Source organism: Balaenoptera ricei, chromosome 17 (assembly GCF_028023285.1).
Source record: "Balaenoptera ricei isolate mBalRic1 chromosome 17, mBalRic1.hap2, whole genome shotgun sequence".
In the NCBI taxonomy this organism is placed as follows: Eukaryota; Metazoa; Chordata; class Mammalia; order Artiodactyla; family Balaenopteridae; genus Balaenoptera; species Balaenoptera ricei.
The window spans coordinates 18,826,298-18,840,828 of record NC_082655.1 but is presented as its reverse complement, the minus strand read 5'-3'; the positions used below and the strand labels follow the sequence as shown (position 1 = coordinate 18,840,828).

Sequence of the window (14,531 nt, the reverse complement as noted above, 5' to 3'; positions counted from 1 at the left end):
TTAGTTGAGTTCATGTTTATCCAAGCTGCTTTAGTTCATCGCATATGTAAACTCCTGGAAAACTGCTTAGAACATGTTTTCTTACCTATGATACCACCTTAAGTGATCAGTGCTTTCTGCTAACCAGGTGATTTTGAACAATTTCTTTTTTAACCTTACTAGACCCCAGATTTCTCAACTATAAGATGAGAATGTTAGATTAGTGGAACCCCGCTAATGTTAAATTTCTATGAGCTCCAATTCTATTTTGCGATCCCTTACTGTGAATGAATATGTTTGGTGGTTTTTATAAGTTGTGTCCATGTTGAAATCAGTGTTCCTGGTATTTTATGTGTTTCTGTCTATAGGCAAAACTAAAAGAAAGTTTCTTAATGTTTGTTTAGTATGGGAGCACGAGTAGACCGTTGTGTTCCTATGAGGATTTATTGTATTAATTACTAGACTTTTTTTTCCTTTTCAATTCACTCAATTATAGTTTAATAAAACTTCTAATAAGACAACAGGAATTAACGTGGCTGGGCCCTTCTTGTTGATTTGCACGCCCCACTCTTCTTTATCTCAGGGAAGTTAAATCTGCAGATAAATCTTCTTTGCAAGTGGTTTTAGTGTAAACAAGTCATATAGCCTACTAGAAGAATGCAGGATACAATTAGCTAGGAGAATTACTTTTGTATACATTTTTTGAAACTTCATGTCTACATACAGACAGATAATGGCAGGGTTCTGTGATTCTTTTATTCTTTTATGGATAAGAAATTAAATGTCCATATCTCCCCAGGCTGCATTTAAAACTTGAAATCACTTATTTTGGTGGAGAATAGCTTTTAGCCTAGGGGCATTATAGTGATTAAGGACATAGATTCTAGAGTTAGATTGCCTGCATTCAAATCCTAACTCTGTTTCTTGCTAGTTTTGTGTGAAATGTTAGGTAATATTTAGCCTCTTGGTGCCACAGTTATCTTTATCTGTAAGATAGGTGTAATAGTAGTTCCTAACTCAGATTTTTATGAGGTTTAAATTATTTAAAGCACAAAGTAACCATTCAGTAAGTGTTACTTATCATTGTCGTTACCATTACTGTTAGTACCCCTATTATTACTACTTCTGCAGGAATTGATCTCTTTATCAACAACTTATATTGAAAGCAAACTATGTGTGAGGCACTAAGGATCTAGTGGTGAATGAGACAAGCAAGTTCTATTTTTGCAGAACTTAAGACTAGTAGGAAGCAGGTACTGAACAACTATATGTAAAGGGGGTTGCTTTGTTCTCTGGTTGCAGAGAATGGGCTTGGTATCCTCTTGTGGGCTAGTGAAAGGCCAAGGAGAGCTTTTCATGAAAAATTCATGTGAAAGTTGAAATACGAATGATATGTACATAAATGGAAGAACTGCATTTTGAACTGAGGATCAAAAATAAATTTACATATGGTTTTCCTCTCAACTTTTACATTGCAATAAGATGTATTAATCTTCGTAACTTAATTCATGATGCCTGTAACTGTGTTCTCTTGTTTCTTTTCAGTTTGGATGTGAAATTAGTTTTCCTGAATTTTGTTTAAAGGGAGTCACACCTAAGAATTTTAGTACATCTAATTTAAAAACTTGCTTTCTTGACAAAAAGATAATACCATCAAAGGATAAGAGTATTTTGCCAAAGGTAATCTATGTTTTTGCAATCATCTATTCATGAATATTTTATTTTTATAAGATATGTTTGAATCTTCAATTAACATTACTAATATATGTGCTTAAGTGTGCTCACTTGTATAACTTTTACTATAATTATAATTAAGTGCTTAAATTATACTGTATTATCAGTATTGAATGTTGGCAAAACTATCATTGTTTTAAATTGTTTTCAAAATGGAACGATCCTAACTTTAGATCAGTATAGGCCTGAAACCACTTTTGATTTGAACTTTACCATGTGACCTTTCTAAGACTCAGTTTGAAGGGAGTATGATACATTGGAAAGAGAACAGGCTTTGATGTTAGGTAGACCTGGGTTTGAAACCTGACTTTGTCACCTATGAGGTACTGTCACCTTGGGTAGATTGATTAACTCATTTATGAAATGGAGATAGTAATAAACACTTTTCTTACAAAGTTATGAGGGTTAAATGGAGTAAGAGATTAGCATCTGACATAGTACCTGACATTTGCTTCATTTACAGTTTAAGAGGTATTGATTCTTGTCCCATGTCTCCATAGATTTATTCTTAAAATGCAAGTAATTATAAAGTACAATAATTAAAAGGGATTTGGTTGGCTTTTTTTTTTCACATTGGAAAAATAATATAAGAAGAAGTATTTATATAGAAGCACTTTAGAAATTCACTTTGAAGGATGCATTTCAAGAATGTGCAAAACATAGTGGTCATGAATTTACAAGGATGTCAGATTGATGGGTAATATTTTCTGATCAAAGGGTGGTACAAAAGACATATTTCTGATGTTGACACATTTCCTAATAGTTGTTCAGAATTACTTACTTTAAGTAACTTACCATGACCATCTTTCACAGGAATATTAAATTCTTTTCTAAAGATTATAATCATAAGATTGATGACCTCAACTTTTCTTCTTTGGTAGTACACCATTCAAGTATGAATAATGTGTCTGATTTTTGCTGCTATTGAGAGAAATTTAGGGTTCAACGTCTTAAATAAATGTAAGCCTCTCTCTCTACGCATAAACAAATGCATACATACATACATATATATAAATACACACTAGGTGTGTTGTGTATTTATGTGTATATACACATACACATACATAATCATATATGATGAAATTACTCAGCTTTCTGCAAGTTTAAAACTTGGTGTGTTTGAAGATGTGTTTGCTTTTCTTTGCCCTTCTTGTGAAGCACTCTAGCCCCAACTCTTGGATTACCTTCTTCACTAGCTCACTCTTAGTTTAGTTTTAGACTCTATCCAAAGAAATACTGAATTTTATTTCTCTGAGTGGAGCTTTCTTTGTTAATTAGTATTCTTGTTTTACTAGTTCTCTCTTTAATTACTTCAGTATTTCCTCCAAGGATGTTGTTTTGTTTTTGGTTTTTTGTTTTTTTTTTTTATCTCAGCATACCAAAGTTCATCCTGGAATGTCTTTTCTTTTTCTTTCTCAGTTTCGCAGACCCTCTTCAACATCCTAGCCTCCTGGCTTATCTGTCTGTCTTCCTAGAGATAAACAGGAAAAGTTGAGAACTCTTGTCCTCTGTTGCTTGCCTCTTTCTATACTCATTTTCCTCCTGTTAAAACTCTTTCCAGTTAGTAAGAAATCTCCATATCTCTCCACTCGGAAAGGTAGAATTGATATGGAAGAAATTCTTATCTGAGATAGAGGATTAAGTGTTTGCCTTGCATAATATGTAAATACGTGCTTTTTAAGACCCATTTTAAAGATTTAAACCCTGATCACTAATTTGTTCACTTTCATTTTATTTATAGTATTTAAAGTCTTACATAATTTTAATTTCTTTTTTAGGTTTTTCATTATTATGGCCCTGCTTTAGAATTTGTGCAGATGATAAAATTATCAGACCTACCTTCCTGCTATATGTCAGACATTGAATTTGAGTTGTATCCTTTTCATTTACATGTTCATTATAGATCACAATTTTTCTGTGTCAGGTAAGACTGTTTCTTGGTACCACCACATTTAAATATTTTCCCATACTTTTGTTGTTGTTTTTCTTTTTTATAATATCAGTATACTTTTCATTGCCATTGCTTTAAGAGAAATTCTACAACTTGCAAAAAAGAATACTCCTTCAGGCACGATATTTATGCCTCTAGAATAAATAGGCAGAAGACTTCCTGAAATTATGACTCATTGCTTATGGGGTAGGTAAGACGGAGAAATGTTAGGGATCTGTGAAGAAAAACAAAATAATTTATATACTATTGGAATGTTCAGATGTTTCTCTTGCCATTGGCAGGATAGATACAAGTGCCAGTCCACTGTATCTTTTTAAATACTTAAGTAAATATGAATGCTATCACATATGTCTGCAAATATTCAACATATTTTACACTCTTTTTTAAGAAAATATATCTAAGAAGTTTTAGGAACAGACCTAAGAACAATATTTTATATAAAAAGAATTTGTTGTTGGCCAGAAATGAAACACTAGTACAGTGTTCTTGAATTTTTATTCAGAAGCTCCAGTTTGTACAAATCTCTGGTTCTAATAGTTTAGAGTAATGCTATTTATAGTATCACTATTTCTTGATGTATTTTCAGAATCAGAAAAATAATTGTCCTTGGAAAGGGGTAATTGTGAGTTCCCCCTCACAATTGATCAGTGAATTTAAGCACCTTGTGAATTGGAGAATCAAACTTATTTTAGGGAGTTGAATTATTTGACAATTACCATTTCATCATTTCTTTAACTCCTTAGTACAGAGGATTGACAAAAAACAATACCAAACAGAATTCCAAGTTGCTGTTGGAGCAGATTTCTTCCCTGTGTGGCAAGGTATAGAGGGTGTTTTTTTGTTTTTGTTTTTGTTGTGTTTTTAACTTAACATTTACAGATGTGTGAGAAAAGGGAATGTATTTTTTAAAATCTGTTTCTGTGTGATGATTTGGTTTCTTTAACTTAACATAAGGTTTTGGTCCTAATTCATGTTAAGATACTTTGGACTTTTCATAATAACCCCAAAGTCTTCTGCAGACATGAAATGATGGGTTTTTTTTTTTTAGAAGAGATTTTCAAAAATAAGCTTCATGACTGATAATTGCTTTACAGCTTTAAAATTTTAGAACACATTAGATTATTGTTAACCTACCCCTTTCACATCTGATTTCAATTCTGCGGCAAGATATGTATATGCTTGCATTATCTTTTTCATGGTAGGATGGGTAGGTGGAGGTGAGAAAAATGTCTAGAGCTTCACTAAATTATCATTTGTAAGTTTTCAGTTCTTCTTTTTTAATTTTGGTGATGTTTAGAAGATTTTTAGCTATTTCATTAGTTTTTATATATATATATATAAAAACATATATAATGATACGGTAGAATTGGTATATTTATAAACATTTTTAACTATAACATAAAGAATTTTAAGTGGAATCATCTAAAGTCAAGTACAGTTTTCAATAGGAAAAACTAAAATTTTCTTTCTGATTATTTGCTCAACTACCTTGTTTCTATGAAAACAATTTTTAATGCACAAAATGTTCATTGGCAATATTTACATAACATTTTCTTATTATTTTAACAACAAGTACTCTATTATCAAATAGTCCTGCAGGGAGAAAAATGATTGTTATAATTATGGTTTCCCCTTGGCACTATTAATCAAATCTTGGTTATAGTTCCCTTAGAAAATTGATGTAGTAAAGGAAATATGATTTTGCCCTTAAGGTACTTGGCTATATAGTAACTTAAAATTTTGACTTCCAGCCTCATTCTTCCATGAAATTAATAGTTTTTAAACAGTGCATCAAAGTATTTATTTGATGAAATGGCCTTTAAAGGAACAGTCTGAAGATAATGTTAGCCTGTTTTTTCACCTCTAAAGAACCCAATGTGCTACATTTTGAAATTTAAAATTTCTTTTTTCGTTTATTCAACATTAGTTCTACTTTATGCATTGTATTAAATATTAGGGCTCCAATGATGGATTGTACAGATGAAAACTCTGCCCTCATGGAACTTACATTTTGGTAGGAAAAATAGAAAATAAGAGCTATGAAGAAAATAAGCAGGCTGAGATAGGGTAGTAGGGTGGAGGGAGTACTTTAAACAGGTTAATAAGATCGTACATCTCTACAGAAATTTGCACACAGAAGTCTTGTGAAGTGGTATAGTTTAAAAAACAAAAGGCGAAAAAGAAAAAGCACTAAGAATAAAAACAAACAAACAACTCTGTTCATATTTTAACCCAAGTAGCTAAATAGTTCACTATGTAACCCTATCCAGGAAATGAGAATGTCATTTATCATTAATCATCTCACCTATATTATCAAATAAGGGAGGGAGGGATTATGATATAGTAGAAAGTCTCAAGTAAAAGAACATGTACTTTAGAAAACTTTGTCCTAGCTCTGCCACTCACTGGTTTATAGCTTTTTAAATTGTGAACTGGAAATAATAATTCCTGTTTTGCCTATTTCAAAAAGTTGTAATGAAAACCAAATTGGAATATATTTTATAAACTGTACAATATGATATAAATGATGGTTACTCGCTAATTCTTGTCTTTGAAGTTTATGTGGCCCAAATGATAGACACACTTAAGTGAAACATTTTCCTGAAATTTATAAAGCGCTAGATATCCTCTAGATATTTTGAAGTTATGATGAAATTTTTAAGAATTAGTTTTATAGGTAATGTTTCAAGTCAAAATCAGACATATACCTATAATTTAACTCGGGTATAAAATAATTCTTAATCTATCTAGATATTGAAGATAAGCAACTCTAATCCTAGAAGAAAGCTAAACTATTGATATCTATTAATATAGTATTTTTAATTGTTTTATTTTAAATTTGTTGTATTAGATTGTCATTTTTATTGCTTCTTGGACAATGACTTTGAAATATTGGACTACACTTTAGCAGTCGGGGACAAATAAATGGAACTTTAAATATATGTTCCTACTTTAATTCAGCAAAGGGATAATTTTTAGAAACATACATTATGTAATTTGGCTAAATCTCTAAATGTGAAGCAGTTCACTGTCCTTTTACACTGTGTCATAGTTAGTCTTTTACATTTTTGAAAAAAAAAATTGAATTGCATGGTCATTCCTTGAAATAATCCCAGTGCTTTATAACATGGTTTTCATTTATTTATTCAACTTTTCTTTTTTTTTTTTTTGGACTGCCTGCCAGTTGCTTGTTGCAGGTACTGGAGAGAATAAAGTGGGCAAAATCCCTCCTTGGGAAGCTGTCAAAGTGCTTAAATTCTAGAGCTTTATGTGATCCTAAGTCAACTTTTGAGCTTAAAAAAGATGTTTGATTAGCCTCAGAATAAAAATAAAAGCCTTTTAGAGAAAAACTTATTTTATTAGATTAGAAAAAGGCAAGATAGGGTTGTTAGGGAATCATGATGTCTATTAATCATATGGACGGGGAACATTTTTATTAAAGAGGAGAGTTTATAAGGCTAAAAACATGATTGCCTGCTTGTGTGAGGGTTTGCCTACTGAAAAGATTGAATCAAAGTTTTGAAACTTGGGTTTGAAATGTTATTTGGCTGTTAAATTTTGGAATAGAATGTTAACATAAAAGGATCATCCTCAAGTCTCTCAAAGTATATCTAATGATTAGTGTATGAGTGAGAACAAGTTATCAGAATCCAAGTTTGTAGTGAATGTAATGTAAACTATTGACATAAATTTATTTTGTAGGGAATTATAGCTTATGGGATTTAGAAAAGTTTATTTTCATATTTGTAGCAAATGTTTAATCAAAAATAGGCTGTCTCAGAAATGTGGTCACTTCCTTTGCTGCTGGGTCAGGACACATTTATGTCAGGCTATAAATTATACAATGAACTGCATTTAGCATCATTACATTGTTAAGCTGTAACTATAATTGTAACAGTTTTATAATTGTTAAGCTATAATTGGGCCCTGATCTGGCATACTCACATTACAGCTTTGTCACCCTTTGGGCCAGACAGTTTTGTTATGCATTTTAGTCTAAGAAGTCTTACTTATGCAAGAAGGAAGAACTAGGACTTAGTGTTTAGGAAATTAAATATATATCTTTTATAGTTAATGATTATTTTCCATTCCTAAATATTTTTATTTTTAATGTCTAATGCTTGACTATGTAAAGTACATTTGACTTAAAATAAAAAGGTTATGGCTATAATAATAAAGAAAAATAAGCATATTTAATTTTACCTTCCTTATTTTACTCCCAATAGACTTATTTTCATATTTGTTAGTTAAGAATACGTAAGTAAAAATAATAAATAGCAACTAAAAGTATTAATTATCTTTGTGTCACATATCTCATGTAACCCTTCTATCTACATAGGACAGTTAAAAGTGATTTTGCATTAGATTTGATATTGATAGCAAATGCCTTGCCTAAATTTCCCCAAAAGTAAAAAAAAAAAAACCAAAAAATGTATTTATTGGGATGTGCTGGTTTTGTAGCTTACATATCTAAAATAACAGGCAAAATACAGCTTTCAAGGTTGCAGTTTGTTTTATTCAGTGCTTAGTCAAACTGAGAATTTACCTAAATATATTATGGTGGGTTTTGGGGGACAAATACTTAATAAACATCTGTGTGCCCAGCCCTGGGAATACAGAGATGAATAAGTTGAGTTTGCTCATAAATCAGTTAGAAGCTGTTGTATGTTTTCTGGCATATGATTCATGGTTTCTCTGAATTTTATACCTATTAGCATTAAATCTCTGATATCTAGCAACAAAAGTTTTGAAACCTTTAGATTCTAATTTTGAAGCCAGACCAATAATCCATCCAGTCAAAAGTTTATAAAAGTATGGCTTGGTATGACAAAATCTTTTGAGGATAGAATTCGTGACCTCTCATTGATTTGCAGATACACGAAGAAATTATACCCACAACCTAAACTTAAACATTGTGAATAAGGTTTTCAGAGATATATGACTCAGTGGAAGGAAAAGGGATACCTGTAACTTTGAATCCTTTCTCTGTTTTCTGGCTTTTTTTTTTTTGGTGGAGGTAGGGCAGTGTTCTTGTTTTCTTTTTTTTTTTTTAGTTTTTATAGTGGAATTCTTGGGAAAGAATGTGACTAAATACGTGTTATGTAGGTGAAATATGAGTGGAAAATTGTCAGATGACGCTATTTTAGAGTTGATTTCATTGTGCAGTCACTAAAAATATGTTCTGTTTTATCCAGGTTGGTGCTCTTTTTGTATTGCCGTGTACCATTAGTAGCATACTTATTCCTCCTCCCAGCCAACTCAGTTCAAGAAAATGGAAGGAATATATAGCTAGAAAGCCTAAGACAATCAGTGGTAAGTAGTAAATTTTTAAGTTTTAATGGTGCAACATAAATAATGTATTTATCAACTTTGAAATGGAGATAACATTTCTTTATGAGAAAATATATTATTTATTACTACTGATTAAGAGGACCTGTATCATTTTAAGATGTTTTTTCTATCTAACAACCTACTGCAACAGAAAGTATATACAACGTTATTCATTCATAAAATATCAGTGTTCTAAAGGCAGAAATTTTGGTTAATTAGATAGTTAATTATATTAAACATGGGTTTCTTAGAGACATTTCAGGAATAAAATTTATGGAAATAGATTAATTTATTATATGGTATATTAAAAAAACTTGTGATTACAATTTTCTGTAGAATTTATTTAACAGCTTTTTATATGCTATGCAGTATTCTAAGTACTTTAGAAATCTTGATTCATTTAATTTTTATAATAACCTTATAAACATTTAACAGATGAGGAAATTGGGCCTTGGAGAAGTTACAGAGCTATTAACTAGCAGAAGCAGGATGTGAACCAAGATTCTGCCAATTCACAGCTCTAACATCTCCAAGGATTTGAACCCAGGCACTCTGCTCTTAACCCCTGCCCTGTGTTGCCTCTCTAATAATCTATTACATTCAAGATGTCATTAATTTCTATTATAAAATCAGATTATTTAAATCCAAACTAATACTTCATTAAGTAATTGCAGGGCAAAATGTTAGTTACTTGTCCAAAGTCACATAGCTAAAGTGTGTTCCTTCGTACTTTGTTTCAGTGTTTTCTGTTTTAATTGGACAGTAATTCGTTTAGTTTAATTCTGAGCTTATACTTAGTTTTTGTGACCCATGATATGATGGGACTAAGGACTGGAATTGAAACATATCTACCCAGATTGTAATCTCTAGAAATACTCCAGAACCTTAGAATTCTGAGGAATACAATTTTAAAATCAGCGGCTTACACAGTACTTTATAGGAAATAGGTGAGATACTAAAATCCATTTTAGCAAGTGTTGAATTTGAAATGTAGATAATATCTATGAGGAAATTTAAAGTTATTGTTTGAAGTTTAGATGTATATCTCTAGAGAGTGGTCAGGGCAGGAGATTTAGATTTTTAGTTTACCAGCTCTTTTGTTTATCTATTTTACAACAAATCACCCTAAAACTAAGTGGCTTAAAAGAACAAACACTTTATTTGCTCTTACTTCTGTATTTGAGCTACGTTCAGCTGGGCAGTTCTTCTGCCAGTCTTACCAGTGGTCACTGATATGCGGCTGCGCTGAACTTGTGGATTGTTTGGAGGATGGGCTCAGATGGGATGCAGGGACAGCTGTCTTTCTCTCTCTATGTAGTCTCAACGCCTTTTCCTTGCCGCATGCTTTTTTCTTGTAATCTCTGGAGCAGGTTAGCTGGAATTTTTTGCGTGGCTACTCAAGATTCCAAAATGTAGAAAAATTGAGGTGACAAGGACTTTTTAAGGCTTATTCCCAAAACTGGCCAAGTGTCACTTCTGCTTTATTCTTATTTAAAGCTACTCACAAGAATGGGCCAGATTCAAGAGGGAGGTGACTATACAAGGGTCTGAATACTGGGAAGCCCCCAATGTAAAAGTCCACTGCGGGTGTATAAAGGTGATAGTGGAAACAGGAGTGGTTGGGAAAAAACACATAGACAACATGGCTAAAGAAGAGAGCCAAGGATAGGACCTTTAGAAATACCTGAATTTAAGGTAAAGTGGAGGAAAAGTTAGAAAATGGTTTAGTAAATGGTAGTTGGAAGACCCTAAAGAGTTATAATCATTAACATCAATATCAAAATACCATTTATTGCATAATATAGAGTATGGTGCAAAGTGTGGGAAATAAAGGGAAGTCAAACTGGGTTCTTACACTTGAGGAAGTAGAGTCATGGTCCTTTTCTTTGTAAAGTTTATAGTCAAGTGAAGAAGGCACTTTGAAAAATCATTATAAATCTCTTTAGCCAGCATGGTGAAAGTGAAGTGGAGGATAATTTCAGAGTGTATGACCTAACGTAGCCTTAAGAATTCAGGAAGGCTTCCTGGAGGAAGAGACATAGTTAATGTAGTTTATTGCACCGTACTAATTCATGAAGAAATGTGGCTTTAACCCTTCTCAGCTCACAGGGAATAAGTGTATACCTGGTGATTTTGGCAGATGCTAAAACAAAATCAGAAGTAGACTTACTGGGTGACAGTAGAGTCAGTTTCACTATACTACGTGAAATCACGAGATAATATCCATTTCTCAATATTACATAGGTTTACGACTTATTAACATGAATAGTAACATCTCTTAACTAAACTTCAGTGTATTTTGGACAACCTTTTTATTTATTTTTCCTCTTGTAACTTTTTCTAAGATAATTTATTGATTTAGAATTTACTCTTAGTTTTTTTTTTCATGACTTTCATTGCAACTTTAAGAAAATACGTTATCATGAGGCTTGATTTGATTTTTTTAAATTATCACCTCTTAAAATTTGGGGATTAGTATTGGTAACTTCTGAATAATAATTAGACATATATCACATGACCATCTTTGAAGCAAAGTTGTTGATTAGGCTATATCATTAAGGGCTGATTAAGCTGACACTTTACAATCTTTTTTTTTTTTTATCTCAGAAGTAGAAACAATCAAATTGAACAGTTGATTATTAAGTTCTATTTTACCCATAACCCTTTCTGTAGGGGAAATTATTTATCCCATTGACAGAACTTCTTTTGAGAAAAGGTAAAGGACTTAGATAAAGATTTTGAAAGAGATTTCAGTGGCAGAGTCAAAGTATTCTTTCAGTCAGCAAATATTTATATTTATTGTGTGCCCGTTGTGTTCAGGGCATTATTCTAGGTGCTAGGAATTCAGTAGTGAAAACAATCAGCCAACTTTACTGTATTAACTTTTATGAAACACACCACTCAACAACATACTGGTTCTCTTCAAGCACATATGGAACATTCATCAGGATAGACCATATATCTGTCAGGCCATTAAACGAGGCTAAATAAATTTAAAAGAATAGATATAATACACAGTATGTTCTCCAGTTACAGTGGAATTAAATTAGAAATCAACAACAGAAAGAAATCTGAGAACTACTTTAAATACTTGGAAACTAAATTTTAAACACACTTCTAAATAGCACATAGGTGAAATTAAAAAAATAGTTTTAACTGAATGAAAATAGAAACATATCAAATTTATGGAAAGCAGCTAATACAGTACTAAGAGGATTCTAAATGCTTATCTTAGAATGGAAGAAAGATCTAAAATCAGTAATTTAAACATCAACCTCAAGAAGCTAGAAGACTAAATCCAAGTGAAGTAGAAGGAAGGAAATTAGACCAGAAACCAATGAATAAAATACTGAGGACTATATCTAACAAGAAGTGCAAGACCTGTACACTGAAAACTACAAAACATTACTGAGAGTAGTTAAAGAAGATATAAGTAAATGGAGAAACATACCGTGTTCATAGATTAGAAAACTCAGTATTATTAAGATGGTCCTTCTCTCCAAACTGACCTATAGATTCAATCTAATCTCTAACAAAATTCAGGAGGACTTTTCATAGAAATTGACAAACGGATACTAGATTTACGTGAAATTGCAAAGGATCTAGAATGGCCAAAACAATTTTGAAAAGGAAGAACAACTTTTGAGAACTTACACTGCCTGATTCACAACTTGCTATGAAGCCGTAGTAATCAAGACAGTGTGGTGTTGGAGAATACACATATATCAGTGGAACAGAATAGAGACAAAGATGCCAATGGGAAAAGGATAGTCCTTTTAACACAGTACTGGAATAATTGGATGTCCATATGTAAAAACTCAAAAATTACATATATATGTATATAAAATATGTAATTTTTAGACTTTTATCTTACATAAAAATTAACTCAAAATGAGTCATATACCCAAATGTAAGCACTAAAACTACAAAACTTCTATAAAAAAACATATATACCAAAAGGATGATCTGTAAAAAGAAAAAAAAATCTATAAATTCACCAAAATTTAAAAATACCTCCATTTTGAAATCTAAAGAAAAAAATGGTTTTGATGAACCTAGGGGCAGGACAGGAGTAAAGACGCAGACGTAGAAAATGGACTTGAGGACATGGGGAGGGGGAAGTGTAAGATGGGATGAAGTGAGAGAGTTGCACTGACATACATACACTACCAAATGTAAAAGAGATAGCTAGTGGGAAGCAGCCGCATAGCACAGGGAGATCAGCTTGGTGCTTTGTGACCACCTAGAGGGGTGGGATAGGGAGGGTGGGAGGGAGACGCAAGAGGGAGGGGATATGGGAATATATGTATACGTATAGCTGGTTCACTTTGTTATACAGCAGAAACTAACACACCATTGTAAAGCAATTATCCTCCAATAAAGATGTTAAAAAAAAAAATCTCCTTTTTGAAGAACTCTGTTAAGAAAAAATTTTTAAAGGCTACTAAGAGAAAATAGTTTCAATCATATGTCTTACAATGGACAGGTATATAAAAAAAATTCTTACAACTCAGTAGTAAGGAGAAATTGCAATTAATAAGTGGGTAAGAGACTTGAATACACATTTCTCTAAAGATACATGAAGAGCTAAAAAGGCACGTGAAAGATACTCAACATCATTAATCTTTTGGGAAATGAAAATTAAAACCACAATGTGATTCTATAATAACTGTCTAGAATGGATATTATTAAAAACAGTGACTATCATATGTTGATGAGGATGCGGAGAAACTGCAAATCTCACACGTTGGTGGGGATGTAAAACAGTACAGCTACTATGGAAAACAGTCGGGCCATTAAACTTACACTTAACTCTGCAACTCAGTTCTTCCATTCCTAGGTATTTATCCAGGAGAAATTAGAGCATATGTTCACACATGCTTGCAAGCAGCTGTTTATAAAAGCAATATTCATAATAACTAAGAATTGGAAACTATGCACATATCCATCAACTGGTGAACAGATGAACATGGTTTGTTTTGTCCATATAATGGAATCCTTCTCAGCAGTAAAAAGACATGAAAAGTTTTGAGTATACCTAAATATTACTAAGTTTATAAAGTCAGGCTTAAAAGACTAGTACATAATTTTACTTATATGAAATTTCTAAAAAAGGCAGAAGGACCAGAAAGCAGATCAATAGATGCCTGAGGCCGTGAGCAGGAAAGGAGATTGACTACAAAGAGATAATGGAAGCTTTCAAGCCTGAATTATAATCATGGATAAACAATTGTATAATTTCCTTAAACTAATCAAACTTAGACTCTGACATGGGTATGTAAATTATACCTCATTAAAACTTTTTTTTTTTTTTTTGGCAAGAACCACATGAAGGCTCTTAGACCTAAATGCAGAGTTTTGTTTCTACCCTAGTTCAGTAATTCTTAATACCAGCTCACACTAGAATAACCTTGGCAGTTATCAAAAAAGAAAAAGTCAAGCTGGGCCCTACCTGAAAACAATTAAATGCAAATCTCTGGGGAGGATCAGGGCATCAGTAGTTTGTAAAAGCACCCAAGTGTTTCAAATGTGCATC

At 32.2% G+C, this 14,531-nt stretch overlaps 1 protein-coding gene across 2 annotated transcripts in view; it reads left to right on the top strand.

Moving 5' to 3' along the window:
• MTBP (MDM2 binding protein) overlaps positions 1–14,531 on the top strand; it is a 67,317-nt gene that overhangs the window by 9,461 nt on the left and 43,325 nt on the right. Inside the window, exons 8-11 of one of the 2 annotated variants that reach the window (XM_059901511.1) lie at positions 1,564–1,659; positions 3,492–3,586; positions 4,413–4,485; positions 8,860–8,977. In XM_059901511.1, the coding sequence (XP_059757494.1) occupies positions 1,564–1,659; positions 3,492–3,586; positions 4,413–4,485; positions 8,860–8,977 (382 nt within the window). Of the gene's footprint in view, positions 1–1,524; positions 1,660–3,491; positions 3,587–4,412; positions 4,486–8,859; positions 8,978–14,531 lie in introns of both variants that reach the window. The other variant, XM_059901510.1, reaches the window with a different exon arrangement.